This window comes from Salvelinus alpinus, chromosome 13, assembly GCF_045679555.1.
Source record: "Salvelinus alpinus chromosome 13, SLU_Salpinus.1, whole genome shotgun sequence".
In the NCBI taxonomy this organism is placed as follows: Eukaryota; Metazoa; Chordata; class Actinopteri; order Salmoniformes; family Salmonidae; genus Salvelinus; species Salvelinus alpinus.
In genome coordinates this window covers 41,936,843-41,953,208 of record NC_092098.1, presented here as the reverse complement: position 1 = coordinate 41,953,208, position 16,366 = coordinate 41,936,843, and the positions used below count along the sequence as shown (strand labels likewise).

General features: G+C 40.8%; 1 protein-coding gene across 1 annotated transcript; it reads right to left on the bottom strand.

Moving 5' to 3' along the window:
- Positions 1–5,347: 5,347 nt before the first annotated feature.
- LOC139537717 (small nuclear ribonucleoprotein Sm D2-like) lies at positions 5,348–8,135 on the bottom strand. Its single transcript, XM_071339342.1, has 3 exons — positions 8,027–8,135; positions 7,395–7,574; positions 5,348–6,503 (listed from the first exon to the last, which is right to left on the bottom strand). Coding segments are annotated over exons 1-3 (366 nt in total). The 5' UTR covers positions 8,029–8,135; the 3' UTR covers positions 5,348–6,319.
- Between the last annotated feature and the right edge of the window lie 8,231 nt (positions 8,136–16,366).

The window sequence follows — 16,366 nt, the reverse complement described above, 5'->3', positions numbered from 1 at the left end:
CGCACCCCTGAGGGGCCCCCATGTTAAGGGTCAGCGTGGTGGATGTGTTGTTGCCTACCTTCACCACCTTAGGGTGGCTCGTCAGAGAGTCCAGGGACCAGTTGCAGAGGGAGGTGTTTAGTCCCAGGGTCCTGAGCTTAGAAGGCACTATGGTGTTAAATCCCAAGCTGTAGTCAGTGAACAGCATTCTCACATACTGTAGGTGTTCCTTTAGTCCAGGTGTGAAAGGGTGGTGTGGAGTGCAATAGAGATTGCATCATCTGTGGATCTGTTGGGGCGGTATGTGAATTGGAGTGGGTCCAGGGTTTCTGGAATGATGGTGTTGATGTGAGCTATGACCAGCCTTTCAAAGCATTTCATGACTACAAATGTGCATGCTACGGGGTGATAATTATTTAGAAAGTTACCTTGGCATTCTTGGGCACAGGGACTATGGTTGTCTAGTTGAAACATGTAGGTATTACAGACTGGGTTCAAATAGACTTTCCCTGGCCTAAATAAGCCTTTTCACCCATGGCTTGCCATGTTTTTTGGAATTAAAACAATTGTTAAGGTAGAGAATGCATTCTTCATTGTAGAATTTTAGGAGAGCACAGCACTAAAACACACCTGATTCAAATAGTCAGGGTCTTGTTGAATCAGGTTAGAGGTGGAACAATACGTGCATGCACACTCTAGGATCAGGGTTAGTGATAGGCCTATTACTACTCAACATGAAAATATAAAAATAGAAGGATGCTTATGTTTGCATAATATACTATGGAGATCAATTTCCCATTGGGAAGTTTGCATTTTAGTTGTCACTATTGCGCACTTACTGGCCCTAAATGAGAATGAGATCAAAGTACAATTTACAAGCCAGAAATGAAGTCACATATGGGGAAAAGAGATGGGAGACTGTGTAGCCACGAACGAGAACAACAAATGTCTATGGCTATGCTCTGCAGCAAATGTCAAATCTATTGCACCAACAGTGTTTTCAGAGTTTTGAAATTTGAGGCTTTCATATCCTTTCCCGGACATCTTCACACAAAAAATACTTCCTGTTTACTGACAAATTGGGTAATTTATGCATGGGTACTTCAAAAACGGGAAATACTTACTGAAATTACATTTGTCCAATGATTAGGCTATATATTGACATTCTAAAAAGTGACGTGGTAAAAATGAGAAAATGAAGTTCAAATTGTATTCAACCAATCAATCAATCAAATGTATTTTTGTAAGTCGCTCTGGATAAGAGCGTCTGCTAAATGACTTAAATGTAAATGTAAATGTATTTATAAAGCCCTTTTAACATCAGCCGATGTCACTAAGTGCTATACAGAAACCCAGCCTAAAACCCCAAACAGCAAGCAATGCAGATGTAGAAGCACGGTGGCTAGGAAAAACTCCCTAGAAAGGCTAGAACCTAGGAAGAAACCTAAAGAGGAACCAGGCTCTGAGGGGTGGCCAGTCCTCTTCTGGCTGTGTCGGGTTGAGATTATAATAGTATATGGCCAAAACGTTTGAACGTTCATAGATGACCAGCAGGGTCAAATAATAATAATAATCACAGTGGTTGTAGAGGGTGCAACAGGTCAGCACCTCAGGAGTAAATGTCAGTTGGCTTTTCATAGCCAAGCATTCAGAGTTAGAGACAGCTGGAGCGGTAGAGAGTCGAAAACAGCAGGTCCGTGTTAAAGGTTGCGTCAATCGAATCTGGTATCAGGATAAAATGTGATTCAGAGTCACCGAATATACTTTAAGTATTTTTATTTAACATAAGCGATAAATGGTAAATGCAATTTTCGTATATACGGGTTCACTGTATCACCACGCAGGGTAAAGCAGAGAACTGACTGAAATAGTACAGACATCTTCTTTTATACTGTGACAGATGTAGTTCCAACTTTAGAGTTGGCCTGTCACAGTAGAGGCTTAGCGTGGTTTAAACTTGCTAGCCTATCGGTGGTGCCCAGGCTGGTCCCAGCCTCACAGCACACAGGATCCAGATATCCGGAAGTGTTTGTTGTGAAGTGTGAGCTAAGTTGTCGGTGGCTACACTGCTCAGTTCCTGTTTTCTTGTTATTCAGCATTTTTCCATCTTGTCTCAACCTTCTGGTTAGCACAGTCGACACCCTAGATTAACAACAGCTTTTCTGCAGTCACGCTATGTTTTGTGATTAACATGTCCTATTTCTATAAGGCATATAGGTAGCACGTCCGATGAACAGGTTAGGGTTCCATAGTTGTATGTACAGGATACACATGGTATACATCGTCCAAATAAATGCTACTTGCAGGTTCCTTCTCGACAATGCAACAATAAAAGATGAGAATACAAACAAAGTAAATTACATTAGAATAAACATGTTAGCATTTATTATAATACAGGAATGCACAATTTATGGTCCAATATTTACACCTGTATTGGGGAAGGTTGGGGGCAAGTGTATGAATTGAGCAGTATAATAAGTCTTGTAGCAGAAGTTGTGATGTGTGTATAGAATGAATGTCTATACAGTTGAATTCGGAAGTTTACATACACTTAGGTTGGAGTCATTAAAACTCGCTTTTCAACCACTCCACAAATTTCTTGTTAACAAACTATAGTCTTGGCAAGTCGGTAAGGACATCTACTTTGTGCATGACACAAGTAATTTTTCCAACAATTGTTTACAGACAGATTATTTCACTTATAATTCACTGTATCACAATTCCAGTGGGTCAGAAGTTTACATACATTAAGTTGAATGTGCCTTTAATCAGCTTGGAAAATTGCAGAAAATAATGTCATGGCTTTAGAAGCTTCTGATAGGCTAATTGACATCATTTGAGTCAATTGTAGTGTACCTGTGGATGTATTTTAAGGCCACCCTTCAAACTCAGTGCCTCTTTGTTTGACATCATGAGAAAATCAAAAGAAATCAGCCAAGACCTCAGAAAAAAAATTGTAGATCTCCACAAGTCTGGTTCATCCTTGCGAGCAATTTCCAAATGCCTGAAGGTACCACATTCATCTCTACAAACAATAGTACGCAAGAATAAACACCACGGGACCACGCAAAAATAAACACCATGGTACCACGCAGCCGTCATATGAGATGTGTTCTGTGTCCTGGAGATGTACGTACTTTGGTGTGAAAAGTGCAAATCAATCCCAGAACAACAGCAAAGGACCTTGTGAAGATGCTGGAGGAAACAGGCACAAAAGTATCTATATCCACAGTAAAACGAGTCCTATATCGACATAACCTGAAAGGCCGCTCAGCAAGGAAGAAGCCACTGCTCCAAAACCGCCATAAAAAAGCCAGACTACGGTTTGCAACTGCACATGGGGACAAAGATCGTACTTTTTGGAGAAATGTCCTCTGGTCTGATGAAACAAAAATAGAACTGTTTGGCCATAATGAACATTGTTATGTTTGGAGGGAAAAGGGGGAAGCTTGCAAGCCGAAGAACACCATCCCAACCGTGAAGCACGAGGGTGGCAGCATGTTGTGGGGGTGCTTTGCTGCAGGAGGATCTGGTGCACTTCACAAAATAGATGGCATCACCAGGAAGGAAAATTATGTAGATATATTGAAGCGACATCAGTTGGGACGTTAAAGCTTGGTCGCAAATGGGTCTTCCAAATGGACAATGACCCCAAGCATACTTCCAAAGTTGTGGCAAAATGGCTTAAGGACAACAAAGTCAAGGTATTGGAGTGGCCATCACAAAGCCCTGACCTCAATCCTATAGAAAATGTGTGGGCAACCCGACTCAGTTACACCAGCTTTGTCAGGGGGAATGGGCCAAAATTCACAGAACTTATTGTGGGAAGCTTGTGGAAGGCTAACCAAAACGTTTGACCCAAGTTAAACAATTTAAAGGCAATGCTACCAAATACTAATTGAATGTATGTAAACTTCTGACCCACGGGGAATGTGGTAAAATAAATAAAAGCTTAAATAAATGATTAAATAAATGATTTTATTTTTAAAATAAAGTGGTGATCCTAACTGACCTAAGACAGGGAATTTTAATTAGGAGTAAATGTCAGGAATTGTGAAAAACTGACTTTAAATGTATTTGGCTAAGGTGTATGTAAACGTCCGACTTCAACTGTATACGTGTGTGTTCATGAGTGCATGTGTGCTAAGGTGCAGTCAGTCCATTTCAATTGTTCAGCAGTCTGATGGCTGTAGATAGAAACTCTGAGCCTGTTTGTATCAGACCTCATGCTCCGATACCATCTGCCCGACAGTAAAGGAGAGAGCAGCTCGCGTGTGGGGTCCTTGATGATGCTGCGAGCATTCCTCAGTCACCGTTTTGAGTAGATGTCCTGGATGGGTGGGAGCACGGTTCCAGTGATGTACTGGGCCATCTTAGCCTCCCGCTGGAGGGCCTTGCTGTCTTGGATGGATTCAAACCCGTACCAGGCCGTGATGTAACCTGTCAGGACACTCTCGATGGTGACTCGGTAGTAGTGCATTTGGAGGAACCGGGGAGGCCTGCAGAATGTATTCAGCCGCATTAGATAGTAGACGCTGTTGCGCCCTCTTGACAAGAGTGGTGGTGTTGTTAGTCTATTTTTCTGTACTGTATACCAAACCAACATTAGTAGGAAATCCCAAATCCTCTGTGAAATCATGCAGACTAGCCCACCACTAGAGGGCATTGAAATATCACATCCTGCATGCTGTACTGTAGCTCAAGGCTGAGGCTCATCCATTTCTTGGCTATGCAAGGACCCAAGTGTTACTTTTACCACAAATGTGATGTTAACCAATAACCTTAAACATTCCCCACTTTAACAGTTTAGACTCTATACAGTGTACAAAACATTAGGAACACCTTCCTAATATTGAGTTGCAGCCCCCTTCGCCCTCAGAACAGCCTCAATTCGTTGGGGCATGGACTACAAGGTGTCGAAAGCGTTCCACAGGGATGCTGGCCATGTTGACTCCAGTACTTCCCCCAGTTGTCAATATCTCCGTCATACACACAGGAAACTGTTGAATGTGAAACACACAGCAGTGTTGCAGTTCTTGACTCAATCAAACCATTGCACCTGGAACTTACTACCATACCCGGTCAAAGGCACACATACACAATCCATGTCTCAAGGCTTACAAATCCTTTAACCCGTATCCTCCCCTTCATTTACACTGATTGAAGTGAACTTAACAGGTTACTTCAATAAGGGATCATAGCCTTCACCTGGTCAGTCTAATGGAAAGAGCAGGTGTTCCTAATGTTTTGTACACTGTGTACTTAACCATTTTGTCCTTTCTAGCATGGCCATCAAGCGACTTCCACACAAGAGGGCTACAGTTTTGCAGGTTTTCTTAATTTACATTAAATGCATGGCTTTCAGAGATATAGAACAAAAACATTTGTTTATTAAAATATTAAACAAAGAGAAAAAAACAATATGTTCCTTGTAGAAATTTTATCACCGCCTCAATAATAAAACAGGCCTATATCAGATTGGAGCTTTGAGTACAAAATTCAGCAGTTTGAAAAACTATGACAAGATCAGCCAAGAATATTAATTTGTCTCCATTATGTGTGTTGGATGTGGGCATCATAACAAACAATATTAAATCATAACATAAACAGAGGGGTCATGTTCAAAAGTGCAACTTAAGGTCATATATGGTCAAACTAATCTCTCAGCTCGAACAGGTTGGAAGAAACTAATTCTGATTTAGTTGATGTCCTGTTGCAGAGCACTTTTTGAAAACTTGGGCCTTACTGACAGAGATCCAATTGCCATGATTAATCGAGTTCTGAGCCGCATTCAGTAAGCAGAAATATAAAATATCTTCAAATGGAAAACAAAGTGTTCGAGAAATACCACCAGTACTACTAAAAAAGTTTATCCATGTCATGCCTACAGAACCTGACCCAGGGCCACGTTTAGTAGTCAAACACGGTGGAACGTTTAATATAGAAATGTAATGAATAGAGCTGACGCGATTCCTTATTCTAGATGTCAGAGACGCATGTTTGTTCCACATTGTATATTTATATCTAAATGTTCCACAACATTGTGCCCTGTTGTGGAGAGCAAACAGATTGAAATGACCGAGTGACTAAAACCATCTCATGTACTTGACAAATGCTGTGGAACATTTTAGATTGATGTGATTGCTCATTCTAAAAAGGGGCTTGAACATTCCACAACATTGTGTCCTGATGAACATGGCCCTGCTCTTGCAGTTTCTCAGCAAAAGCAGGGTAGTATTCACTAGAAACCAAACAGAAGAAAACTGACCAAAACAGGGAGGGAGGGTGTGTACTAATTAATACGACCCAGTGTGGTACAGACTTTGGGTGAGATGTCAGTCTACTTCCCCCCAGTCCCAGTGATAAGAGGGTTCCTCAACACAACAATGACAGAGTCCCCTCTCAGAAACATCTTAGAGATGTACCGGTCCTTGTTCACTGGCTTGGACTTCTTTTTCCCCTTGCCACTCTTCGGGACCTCTGTCCACATCTCCTTCACATTCTCCAACACCATGTTGCAGTGCCTACATAGAGAGAAGACAATGTAAACCTATACTGAACAAAAATATAAAAGGCAACAATTTAGTTACAGTTTATATAAAGGCCCTTTATTTTAGGGCTCCTTCATTAAGCCCTAATCTAAGGATTTCACATGACTGGGCAGGGGTGCAGCCATGGGTGGACCTTTGAGGGCATAGGCCCACCCACTTGGTAGCCAGACCCAGCCAATCAGAATGAATTTTCCCACACAAAATGGCTTTATTAGACAGAAAAACTCCCCAGCACCCCCCATCAAACGATCCCACAGTTGAAGAAGCCAGATGTGGAGGTCCTGGGCTGGCATGGTTACACGTGGTCTGCTGTTGTGAGGCTGGTTGGACATACTGCCAAATTCTCTAAAATGACGTTAGAGGCAGCTTATGGTAGAGAAATTGACATTCAATTATCTGGCAACAGCTCTGGTGGAAATTCCTGCAGTCAGCATGCCAATTGCATGCTCCCCCAAAACTTTAAACATCTGTGGCATTGTGTTGTGACAACTGCACATTCTAAAGTGGCCTTGTCCCCAGCACAAGGCGCACCTATGTAATGAGCATGTTAAATCCGCTTCTTGATATGCCACACCTGTCAGGTGGATGGATTATCTTGAACAAACGTGTCCACAAAATCTGAGAGAAATACGCTTTTTGTTGCGATTGAACATTTCTGGGATTTTTTTAATTTTAGCCCAAGAAACATGGCACCAACACTTTACATGTTGCATTTATATTTTTGTTCAGTGTACACGCTAATTGAAATGGGTTTTGGGAACCAAGTAATAGAATAATCCAAACAAGACATGAGGTCATGATTTGGAAGGTGATGGAAAAGTAGTTTATTTTCTGCCATTTTCAGTTATTCATTCAATTCATTACCTGTCGAAGGCTTTGACTCGTCCAAGTAGCTTCTTGTTGTTGCGGCAGTTGACGAGGACTTGTGTGTTGCTTTTCACGGACTGGGTGAGCACAGACAGTGGTCCAGTGTTGAATTCTTCCTCCTCTCGTTTCTGCAACTCTTCAGGAGTCATCTCAGACTTGGGTTTATTCAGCAAACTCCTAGAAAGACCAAATAACATGCATCAAAACGCATAATCTAAAACCTAGCTATAGGTATTAGTTAGGTAACTCAAATGTGCAAAATATTAATAACATGGGATTTATATAGCTCTTTTCAAGGACCCAAAGTCGATAAACAATTGTAGAAAAAACAGACTAAACAAAAACCTGCATAATGATGGGGTCAAAGGGAAAGAGTAACATAAAGTTAAACCTTAATTCATTATTTTGTTTAGCTATCAACAATAGTTAGCGAGCTAGCTCTCTATAACTTGCAGCTAACGTGAGCAATTCAGATGCAAGCACGCTAACGTTAGCTAGCTAGCCTGTATCAGAACGATTCAGAGTAATCTTTGAGCAAGCTCATTACAACCAAATTCCAGCACACACTGCAAAACAAACACATTTAGTTGATACATTAAATTAATACTCAACTGCACTCTTGAACTTACATGTTTGTGAATTGTTGTTATTTATGTTCTGAATGAATGAGGAGAAAATTGTCTTTCGGACTGAAAACGTTGCGCGAAAAATACCAAATACTTCCGGGTAAATTAAAGGCTGCTCTGCAGTCCTAACAATGGACATAATGTGGCGCCATCTACTGGCAAGGAGTATAAATGCTACTACACTACAGCTCATTAATTAATTTCTCCCCAAATATATTTCAGGTATTGATTGAGATATACATGTCAATTCAGGTTTTGTATCGTATTGATCTCAAAATAGCAACAATGCATAACCGTTTTTGCAGTCACCCTTCCTTGCCCTATGGTTAGCATTGTACTGAAAATTGCATGTCATTGTGACTACTCATCTTGTGATAATCCATTCCTATGACCAATCATGATTAACTGAACAAGATATAAGAAGTATTGTGAACTCTTATTTAAAATAAACACCTTAACAGACACCTTTACAGATACAAAGTTGACAACATAGGCACCATCATTCTTTGGCATGTCTTTTGAAACGGTGTTATCAAACACACACACACACACACACACACACACACACACACACACACACACACACACACACACACACACACACACACACACACACACACACACACACACACACACACACACACACACACACACACACACACACACACACACACACACACTCTCTCTCTGGTGTCACCTATGTAGTTCTCTTTCTCATCCCTTTCACTAAAATAATTAGCTAAGGGCGTGGCTCACACCGCAGACACAGATATTTAACAGTCAAACATGCCCTCTCTTTCCTTCGTGTTCAGACTGGTCAGCTCAAATTTAACTATGCAAATAAGACCTAGTGTAGTATCTGCGTATCTGTGCTGGTTCTTTGAGTCTTTTATGTCTTTCATCGTCATCAATAAGTTTAAACCGACTTGGTCCACACATCTTACACACAAAAGACGATCTACTGACATGTGCAAATGCAGTGCTTTGTGTGACTCCACATGATCTCTGCCTGATTTAGGCTATGTAGCAGTAGTAGGCTTGTTCTCACACAAAAGTGTCAAACAAGTGTCATACAAGTTTAATCATTTAATTGATTAATAATGGAATTGAAATAGGAAATATGGCAACATTTTCAAATTTTTCTGAAATCAGAGAATGCATTTTAGAGCAATCAGTTTCAGTGGATTTATATCTCTCTTTCTCTCTCTCTCTCTCTCTCTCTTTGGTGTGGATCTCCTACTGATTTGCATGCTGCATCATACATTTGCATACAGTTACAGCGCAGCTCTGGAGGACATCAGGACACAGTACAGTCAACAGTCTTCTGGTTGTCTGAAAGAGGTAGCCATCCCCGCAAACTTTTTCAATCAACTTTGTTTCACCTTCATTTTAACAAAACAAATCTAGATTTTTCCTTCTGATGATGTTGAATCAAAGTGGAAAAGTGATTTGATTTGAAAGAAGTCATCAACGTAAAGAAGTTTCGGAAATGTCCAATCAAACATTTGACGTCAAAGAAATTTGACGTTGAATTTACGTCTGTGCACTGTGGAATGTCTGTCAAACCTGTCTACAGGAGCCTGTAGGAATGACATATTCAACTACATAGAGCATTTTCTCATATATACATAAAGTCAGGCATGATGACTGTTGTACGACCATTATGTGAATGTTTCAAACCTCTGTATCTGTGAATGCTCGAGTTTAAATGCAGGTCTTAATCGCAGATACAGTATATTAGCTAACAACATACTTTCAATAGATTCTCCCCTTTAGTAAGTCTGAAGAATAGGGAGGGAGACTCAGCTCTTGAAATCACTTTGTTGTATTTTTTGTGTGTGATTATTTTGTGAATATTCATAAATTGTATGCTCACAAACAGAGATTTAAGACAAAGGAAAGAACAATATCAACAATACCATCCCACCACCTCCCTCAGGACCTCCCCAACCCTTTTTAGCTTTACCTTACAGTCAGTGGTGTAAAGTACTTAAGTAAAAAATACTTCAAAGTACTACTTACGTAGTTTTTGTTGGTATTTGTACTTTACATTAGGATTTATATTTTTGCCGACTTTTACTTTTACTTCACTACATTCCTAAAGAAAACAATGTACTTTTGACATTTTCTTTGACACCCAAAGTACTCGTTACATTTTGGCATGAAAATTGTCCAATTCAAACACTTTTCATGAAAACATTCCTGGTCATCCCTACTGCCTATGTTCTGGTGGACTCACTAAACACAAATGCTTTGTTTGTAAATGATGTCTGAGTGTTGGAGCGTGCCCCTGGCTATCCGTAAATAAAAAACAAGAAAATCGTGCCGTCTGGTTTGCTTAATATAAGGAATTTGAAATGATTTATACTTTTACTTTTGATACGTAACTATATTTTAGCACTTCCATTTACTTTTGATACTCAAGTATATTTAAAACCAAATACTTTTGACTTTTCCTCAAGTAGAATTATACTGGGTGACTTTCACTTTTATTTGAGTAATTTTCTATTAAGGTATCTTTACTTTTACTCAAATATGACAATTTAGGTACTTTTTCCACCACTGCTTACAGCACGTGTCGAACTTATCACACGGAGGGACGAGTGTCTGCGGGTTTTCGCTCCTCCCTTGTACTTGATTGATTAATTCATGTCACTAATTAGTAAGGAACTCCCCTTATCTGGTTGTCTAAGGCTTAATTGAAAGGAAAAAACAAAAAACAGCAGACAGTCGGCTGTCTATGGAATGAGTTTGACACCCCTGCCTTACTGTAGCAACCTCTGAGGCTTACACTTTTTCTTTAGCCCCATTCGTGCTACTGACAGTTTATGAAGACAATTGAAAACCTTTCTAAGGTGAAGGATTCTCTTGCTCTGGTGTTGGGATGTTTTTCTGTTGACCTCTATGGCATTTGCATGTTGGGGTTTCGTGTCTGGCTGCTGCAGCTGTATTTGCCATTCAGAGTCCAGTGAAATGAGCCAAACAGAGTTCTGTTTCTCTCTCTCTCACTAACTTTTTTTTCTCTCTCTCTCTCAATTCAATTCAAGGGGCTTTATTGGCATGGGAAACATATGTTAACATTGCCAACGCAAGTGAAATAGATAATATACAAAAGTGAAATGAACAATAAAATGAACAGTAAATATTACACTCACAGAAGTTCCAAAAGAATAAAGACATTATAAATGTCATATTATGTATATATACAGTGTTGTAATGATGTGCAAATGGTTAAAGTACAAAAGGGAAAATAAATAAATATAAATATGGGTTGTATTTACAATGGTGTTTGTTCTTCACTGGTTGCCCTTTTTCTTGTGGCAACAGGCCACAAATATTGCTGCTGTGATGGCACGCTGTGGTATTTCACCCAGTAGATATGGGAGTTTATCAAAATCGGGTTTGTTTTCTAATTCTTTGTGGATCTGTGTCTCTAATATGGTCATACATTTGGCAGGACGTTAGGAAGTGCAGCTCAGTTTCCACCTCATTTGGTGGGCAGTGTGCACATGGCCTGTCTTCTCTTGCGAGCCAGGTCTGCCTATGGCGGCCTTTCTCAATAGCAAGACTATGCTCACTGTCTGTACATAGACAGAGCGTTCCTTAAGTTTGGGTCACTCACCGTGGTCAGCTATTCTGCCACTGTGTACTCTCTGTTTAGGGCCAAATAGTGTTCTAGTTTGCTCCGTTTTTTTGTGTTGCTGCCCTGGGGCTCTGTGGGGTCTGTTTGTGTTTGTGAACAGAGCCCCGGGACCAGCTTGCTTAGGGGACTCTTCTCCAGGTTCATGTCTCTGTAGGTGATGGCTTTGTTATGGAAGGTTTGGGAACCGCTTCCTTTTAGGTGGTTGTAGAATTTAACGTCTCTTTTCTGGATTTGATAATTAGCGGGTACTGGCCTAATTCTGCTCTGCATGCATTATTAGGTGTTTTACGTTGTACACAGAGGATATTTTTGCAGAATTCTGCATGCAGAGTCTCAATTTGGTGTTTGTCCCATTTTGTGTGTTCTTGGTTTGTGAGCGGACCACCTCACAACCATAAAGGGCAATGGGTTCTGTAACTGATTCAAGTATTTTTAGCCAGATCCTAATTGGTATGTCGAATTTTATGTTCCTTTTGATGGCATAGAATGCCCTTCTTGCCTTGTCTCTCAGATGGTTAGCTGTGGCGCTGATGTTTAGGCCAAGGTATGTGGAGTTTTTTGTGTGCTCTAGGGCAACGGTGTTTAGATAGAATTTGTATTTGTGGTCCTGGCGACTGGACCTTTTTTGGAACACCATTATTTTGGTCTTATTGAGATTTACTGTCAGGGCCCAGGTCTGACAGAATCTGGGCAGAATATCTAGGTGCTTCTGTAGGCCCTCCTTGGTTGGTGACAGAAGCACCAGATCATCAGCAAACAGTAGACATTTGACTTCAGATTCTAGTAGGATGAGGCCGGGTGCTGCAGAGTGTTCTAGTGCCCTCGCCAATTCGTTGATATGTATGTTGAAGAGGGTGGGGCTTAAGCTGCACCCCTGTCTCACCCCACGGCCCTGTGAGAAGAAATGTGTGTTTTTTGCCTATTTTAACCACACACTTGTTGTTTGTGTACATGGATTTTATAATGTCGTATGTTTTTTCCCCAACACCACTTTCCATCAATTTGTATATCAGACCCTCATGCCAAATTGACTCTCTCTCTTTCTCTCTCTCTTTTCTCTCCCCATCTCTCTCTTTCTCTCCCCGGCTCTCTCTTTCTCTCCCCGTCTCTCTTTCTCTCCCCGTGTCTTTCTCTCTCTTTCTCTCCCCGTCTCTCTTTCTCTCTCTCCCCGTCTCTCTTTCTCTCTCTCCCCGTCTCTCTTTCTCTCTCTCCCCGTCTCTCTTTCTCTCTCTCCCCGTCTTGCTTTCTCTCGCTCTCCCTGTCTCTCTCTTTCTCACCCCGTCTGTCTGTCTGTCTGTCTGTCTGTCTGTCTGTCTGGCTGTCTGTCTGTCTGGCAGTCTGTCTGCCTCTCTCTCTGTCTGCCTCTCTCTCTCTGTGTCTCTCGCTCTCTCATTCTCCCTATCTCTCGCTCTCTCCCCCTGTCTCTCTCTCTCTCTCTCTTTCTTATTGATTTTAAGGAACATAGGGACTTGTTTCTTGGACCTGTATTACAGTTTTTCACAATTGCTAAAACACAATTTCTGAAACCTTGCTCCATTTCCTGAAAACATTAAACACAAAACCTCATCTTCAAGCACTATTTACATAACCTCTGACTCCTCTCGCAAAATGAAACATTCGCCTCAAAACAGTTTTACCTGTGTTCAAAATCAAACACTGCTCTCAAATCATAAACAAAGTGATCAAAATGATATACACTCAAGCAGTCAGTAAACAATACACCGAAAAATTGAAAACACATTGTTCAAAACATACAATTCTCAGGGAGAAGTACATTTTTAATCTAAAAAAATTCATATTTTTCCATCATTGTCTTTTGATGAACGAAAACATGTTCTATCATAGTAGCTCAAATTGATCAGAAATTACTACTCTGCTTTGCAATTTAGTTTTTTGTTCTTCCTCCTCCTTGTACCCCTATTTTTACAGTAATGTACCCTGCATCTCACAAACTTGTCCTTTGTCTCTGTGATACTGTAATTCTTGTTCTTTGTTGATATGAACCTGCAACCAGTCAAAATCTATTGAGCAGTCAGTACTGTTAATAAATGGAAAGCACAATTTTCAGGGCCATACAATTTGTCCATTGTACAGTATACAGCCTACAATGCACTGTACTACAGTATACAATACTAAAAGGGACAAAAATCAAAGGAGTAAACATGTGATCAATGTGCTTCTTCTTGTCTTTGGGCTGGGTCAGGCCAGAGCACTTCGTCGACATCACAAGCAATATTGTCCCTCCTGAGGCAACGGGGGAAGAAGCGTCTTGTGTGCCGTATCCAGCCCTGACATGATTCCTCACCTATATCACCACAGGCTAAATCCATGGCTTGCAGAAGATTTCCTCTGGTGTAGGGTTGTCTATCATACACTTTCCATCTCCAAGAGGAGAAAAACTCCTCAATCGGATTCAGGAAAGGCGAGTATAGAGGGTGGTACAAGTTCATAAACTGCCCATTGATGTTAAACCATTCCCTTACCTGAGCAGCTCGGTGGAAACTGACATTGTCCCACACTATCACATAGGTGGGAATGGGATTCTCATTTAGCTCTTGACCCTGCTGCTCTTGAACCTGCTGCTCAAATAAAATATTTCTTAGATTGGCAATAAATCTTAGAAGGTGCTTGGTGTTATATGGCCCGATTGTAACATGGTGATGTAGAACACCATGGTTGCTGATAGCAGCACAGATTGTGACATTGCCACCTCGTTGACCAGGGACTTCAACAATGGCCCACTGTCCAATCATGTTTCGGCCTCTCCTTCTCCTCTTTGTTAGATTGAAGCCTGCTTCATCGACAAAGATTAACTCATGGGGTCTGTCCAAGGATTCCAAGTCAAATATTGTCTGTGTAGAAATACAATATACTGTATGTAGGATTTTGTAAGTCGTACAGAGACAGTGCTATACTGTAGAGTACAATTAGGCTTCTGATTCACATACATTGTATGTACTGAAGAGTAATGTCATTCACATAGTATGTGTTAGACTGTAGGCAATCTGGATTACAGTAAATGTTTCTGAATGTACACTTACTTGCACATACTGAGCTCGCAGTTCTTTCACCCTTGGTGAGTTGCGCTCAAAAGGTACTCTGTATACTTGTTTCATTCGCATCCTGTTACGATGGAGGACACGGTCAATTGTGGAAATGCTCACACTGTCGATTCCCTGGAAGTGTGTGTTGTCTTGTATCACTCGTTCCTGGATTTCTCTGAGTCGTATTGCATTATCTTGAAGGACCATGCCAACTATAACGGCCTCTTGCTCCCGAGTGAATATAGCTGTCCTTCCACATGCATGTGGCAGCCTTGTAATTCTACAAAAAGTAGTTGTGCAGTTACAAAACATATTCATGCAGTACAATACATACAGTGATTAACTTTAAACAGCTGCATATAGTGTAGTAAGGTAATTTGCAATTACAAAAATACAGTAGTATACTGTACCTGTTCTCTTCTCTGAATGTCCTTACTATGGTGGACACAGAAAATCGGCTCAAATTGGGTTGCACTCTAAGTCCTGCTTCCCTCATTGGCAGTCCATGGACAAGAACATGGTCTATAACTGTTGCTCGAATTTCATCAGATATTTCCACTCTTTGTCTTCCTCTTCCTCCTGTTCCTCCTCGTCGCCCACCTCGCATACGCACTCGTCCTCTCACATTGTTTCTTCTATCCATTCTCAGACTTTCTCCTTCCCACTTTCAACAACCTGTTTGCTCTCTGAACTGGCTTATATCTTGTGAAACAGGTTAAATCAATTTTGAGTGGTTGTGTTCAATCAATGACATGTGTTCTCTATTTGTATTTGATTGTTGCCACTTGTGTTTACCAGTATGGATGACATGTGCATTAGAGTGCAGAATGTGAATGTGTTTAGACTTTTGCTGAAAAGTCTAAGTGAGATCTGCAAATTGTGTTTTACCATGTGAAATGGTTTAAGGTATTGACAACAGACTGCATAATTAGCTAAATGAGTCCAGGCAACTGAGAACTTTGTTCAGCCAATGGGTTTTGGTGTTTTAGCAATTGAGAAAAACTGTAAGTCTAGACTTGTGCAGTGAAGAATCTCCATTGAAAGTACTTTTTGGTCCAGGACTAGGCTTAATATGTGTCCAAGAAACTGGCTTGTATTGTTTTTTTAGATACCAATAACATAGAAATAGGTAGCCTAACACATGGGTGGACACACTGGGTGCGTGCCAATAATATCACCTTTCTCCTGAAGTGTGCACTCGTTCACTACTTCCCACAAGTGTAAAAGCTTTATGAAGCTTTTTTGATCAGTGAAGGTGTAGACTAGAGGGAGTTTTCAACATATTTCTTATACCAATAATTTCCTTTCAGTTCCATAATTCATTCCAATGACAGTTTGTTTCCAGCGAACTTTGAATGGCAGTTTGAATGGAGGTGGTTTGAATGGAGGAATATCTGTGCATTCACCTGCCACATTCAACTGTCTATTTACAGAAGAATTCACTCAATAAATCAACAGCCATGAGTGGGGATGGAACGCTTACAAGTGTTATTAGTTTCTCTAAACCGAGCAGTCAACGGAGGACAAACAGTAGAGGAGTTAGCCCTTTCTATTGCATTTGAATGGCCATTGTCTGAGACCGAAATCCACCAGACAATCCGAGCAGGGGGGAGAAGAAAAGGCTGTGGCTCTTCTGTGCGTGCTCCTGTTACTCCG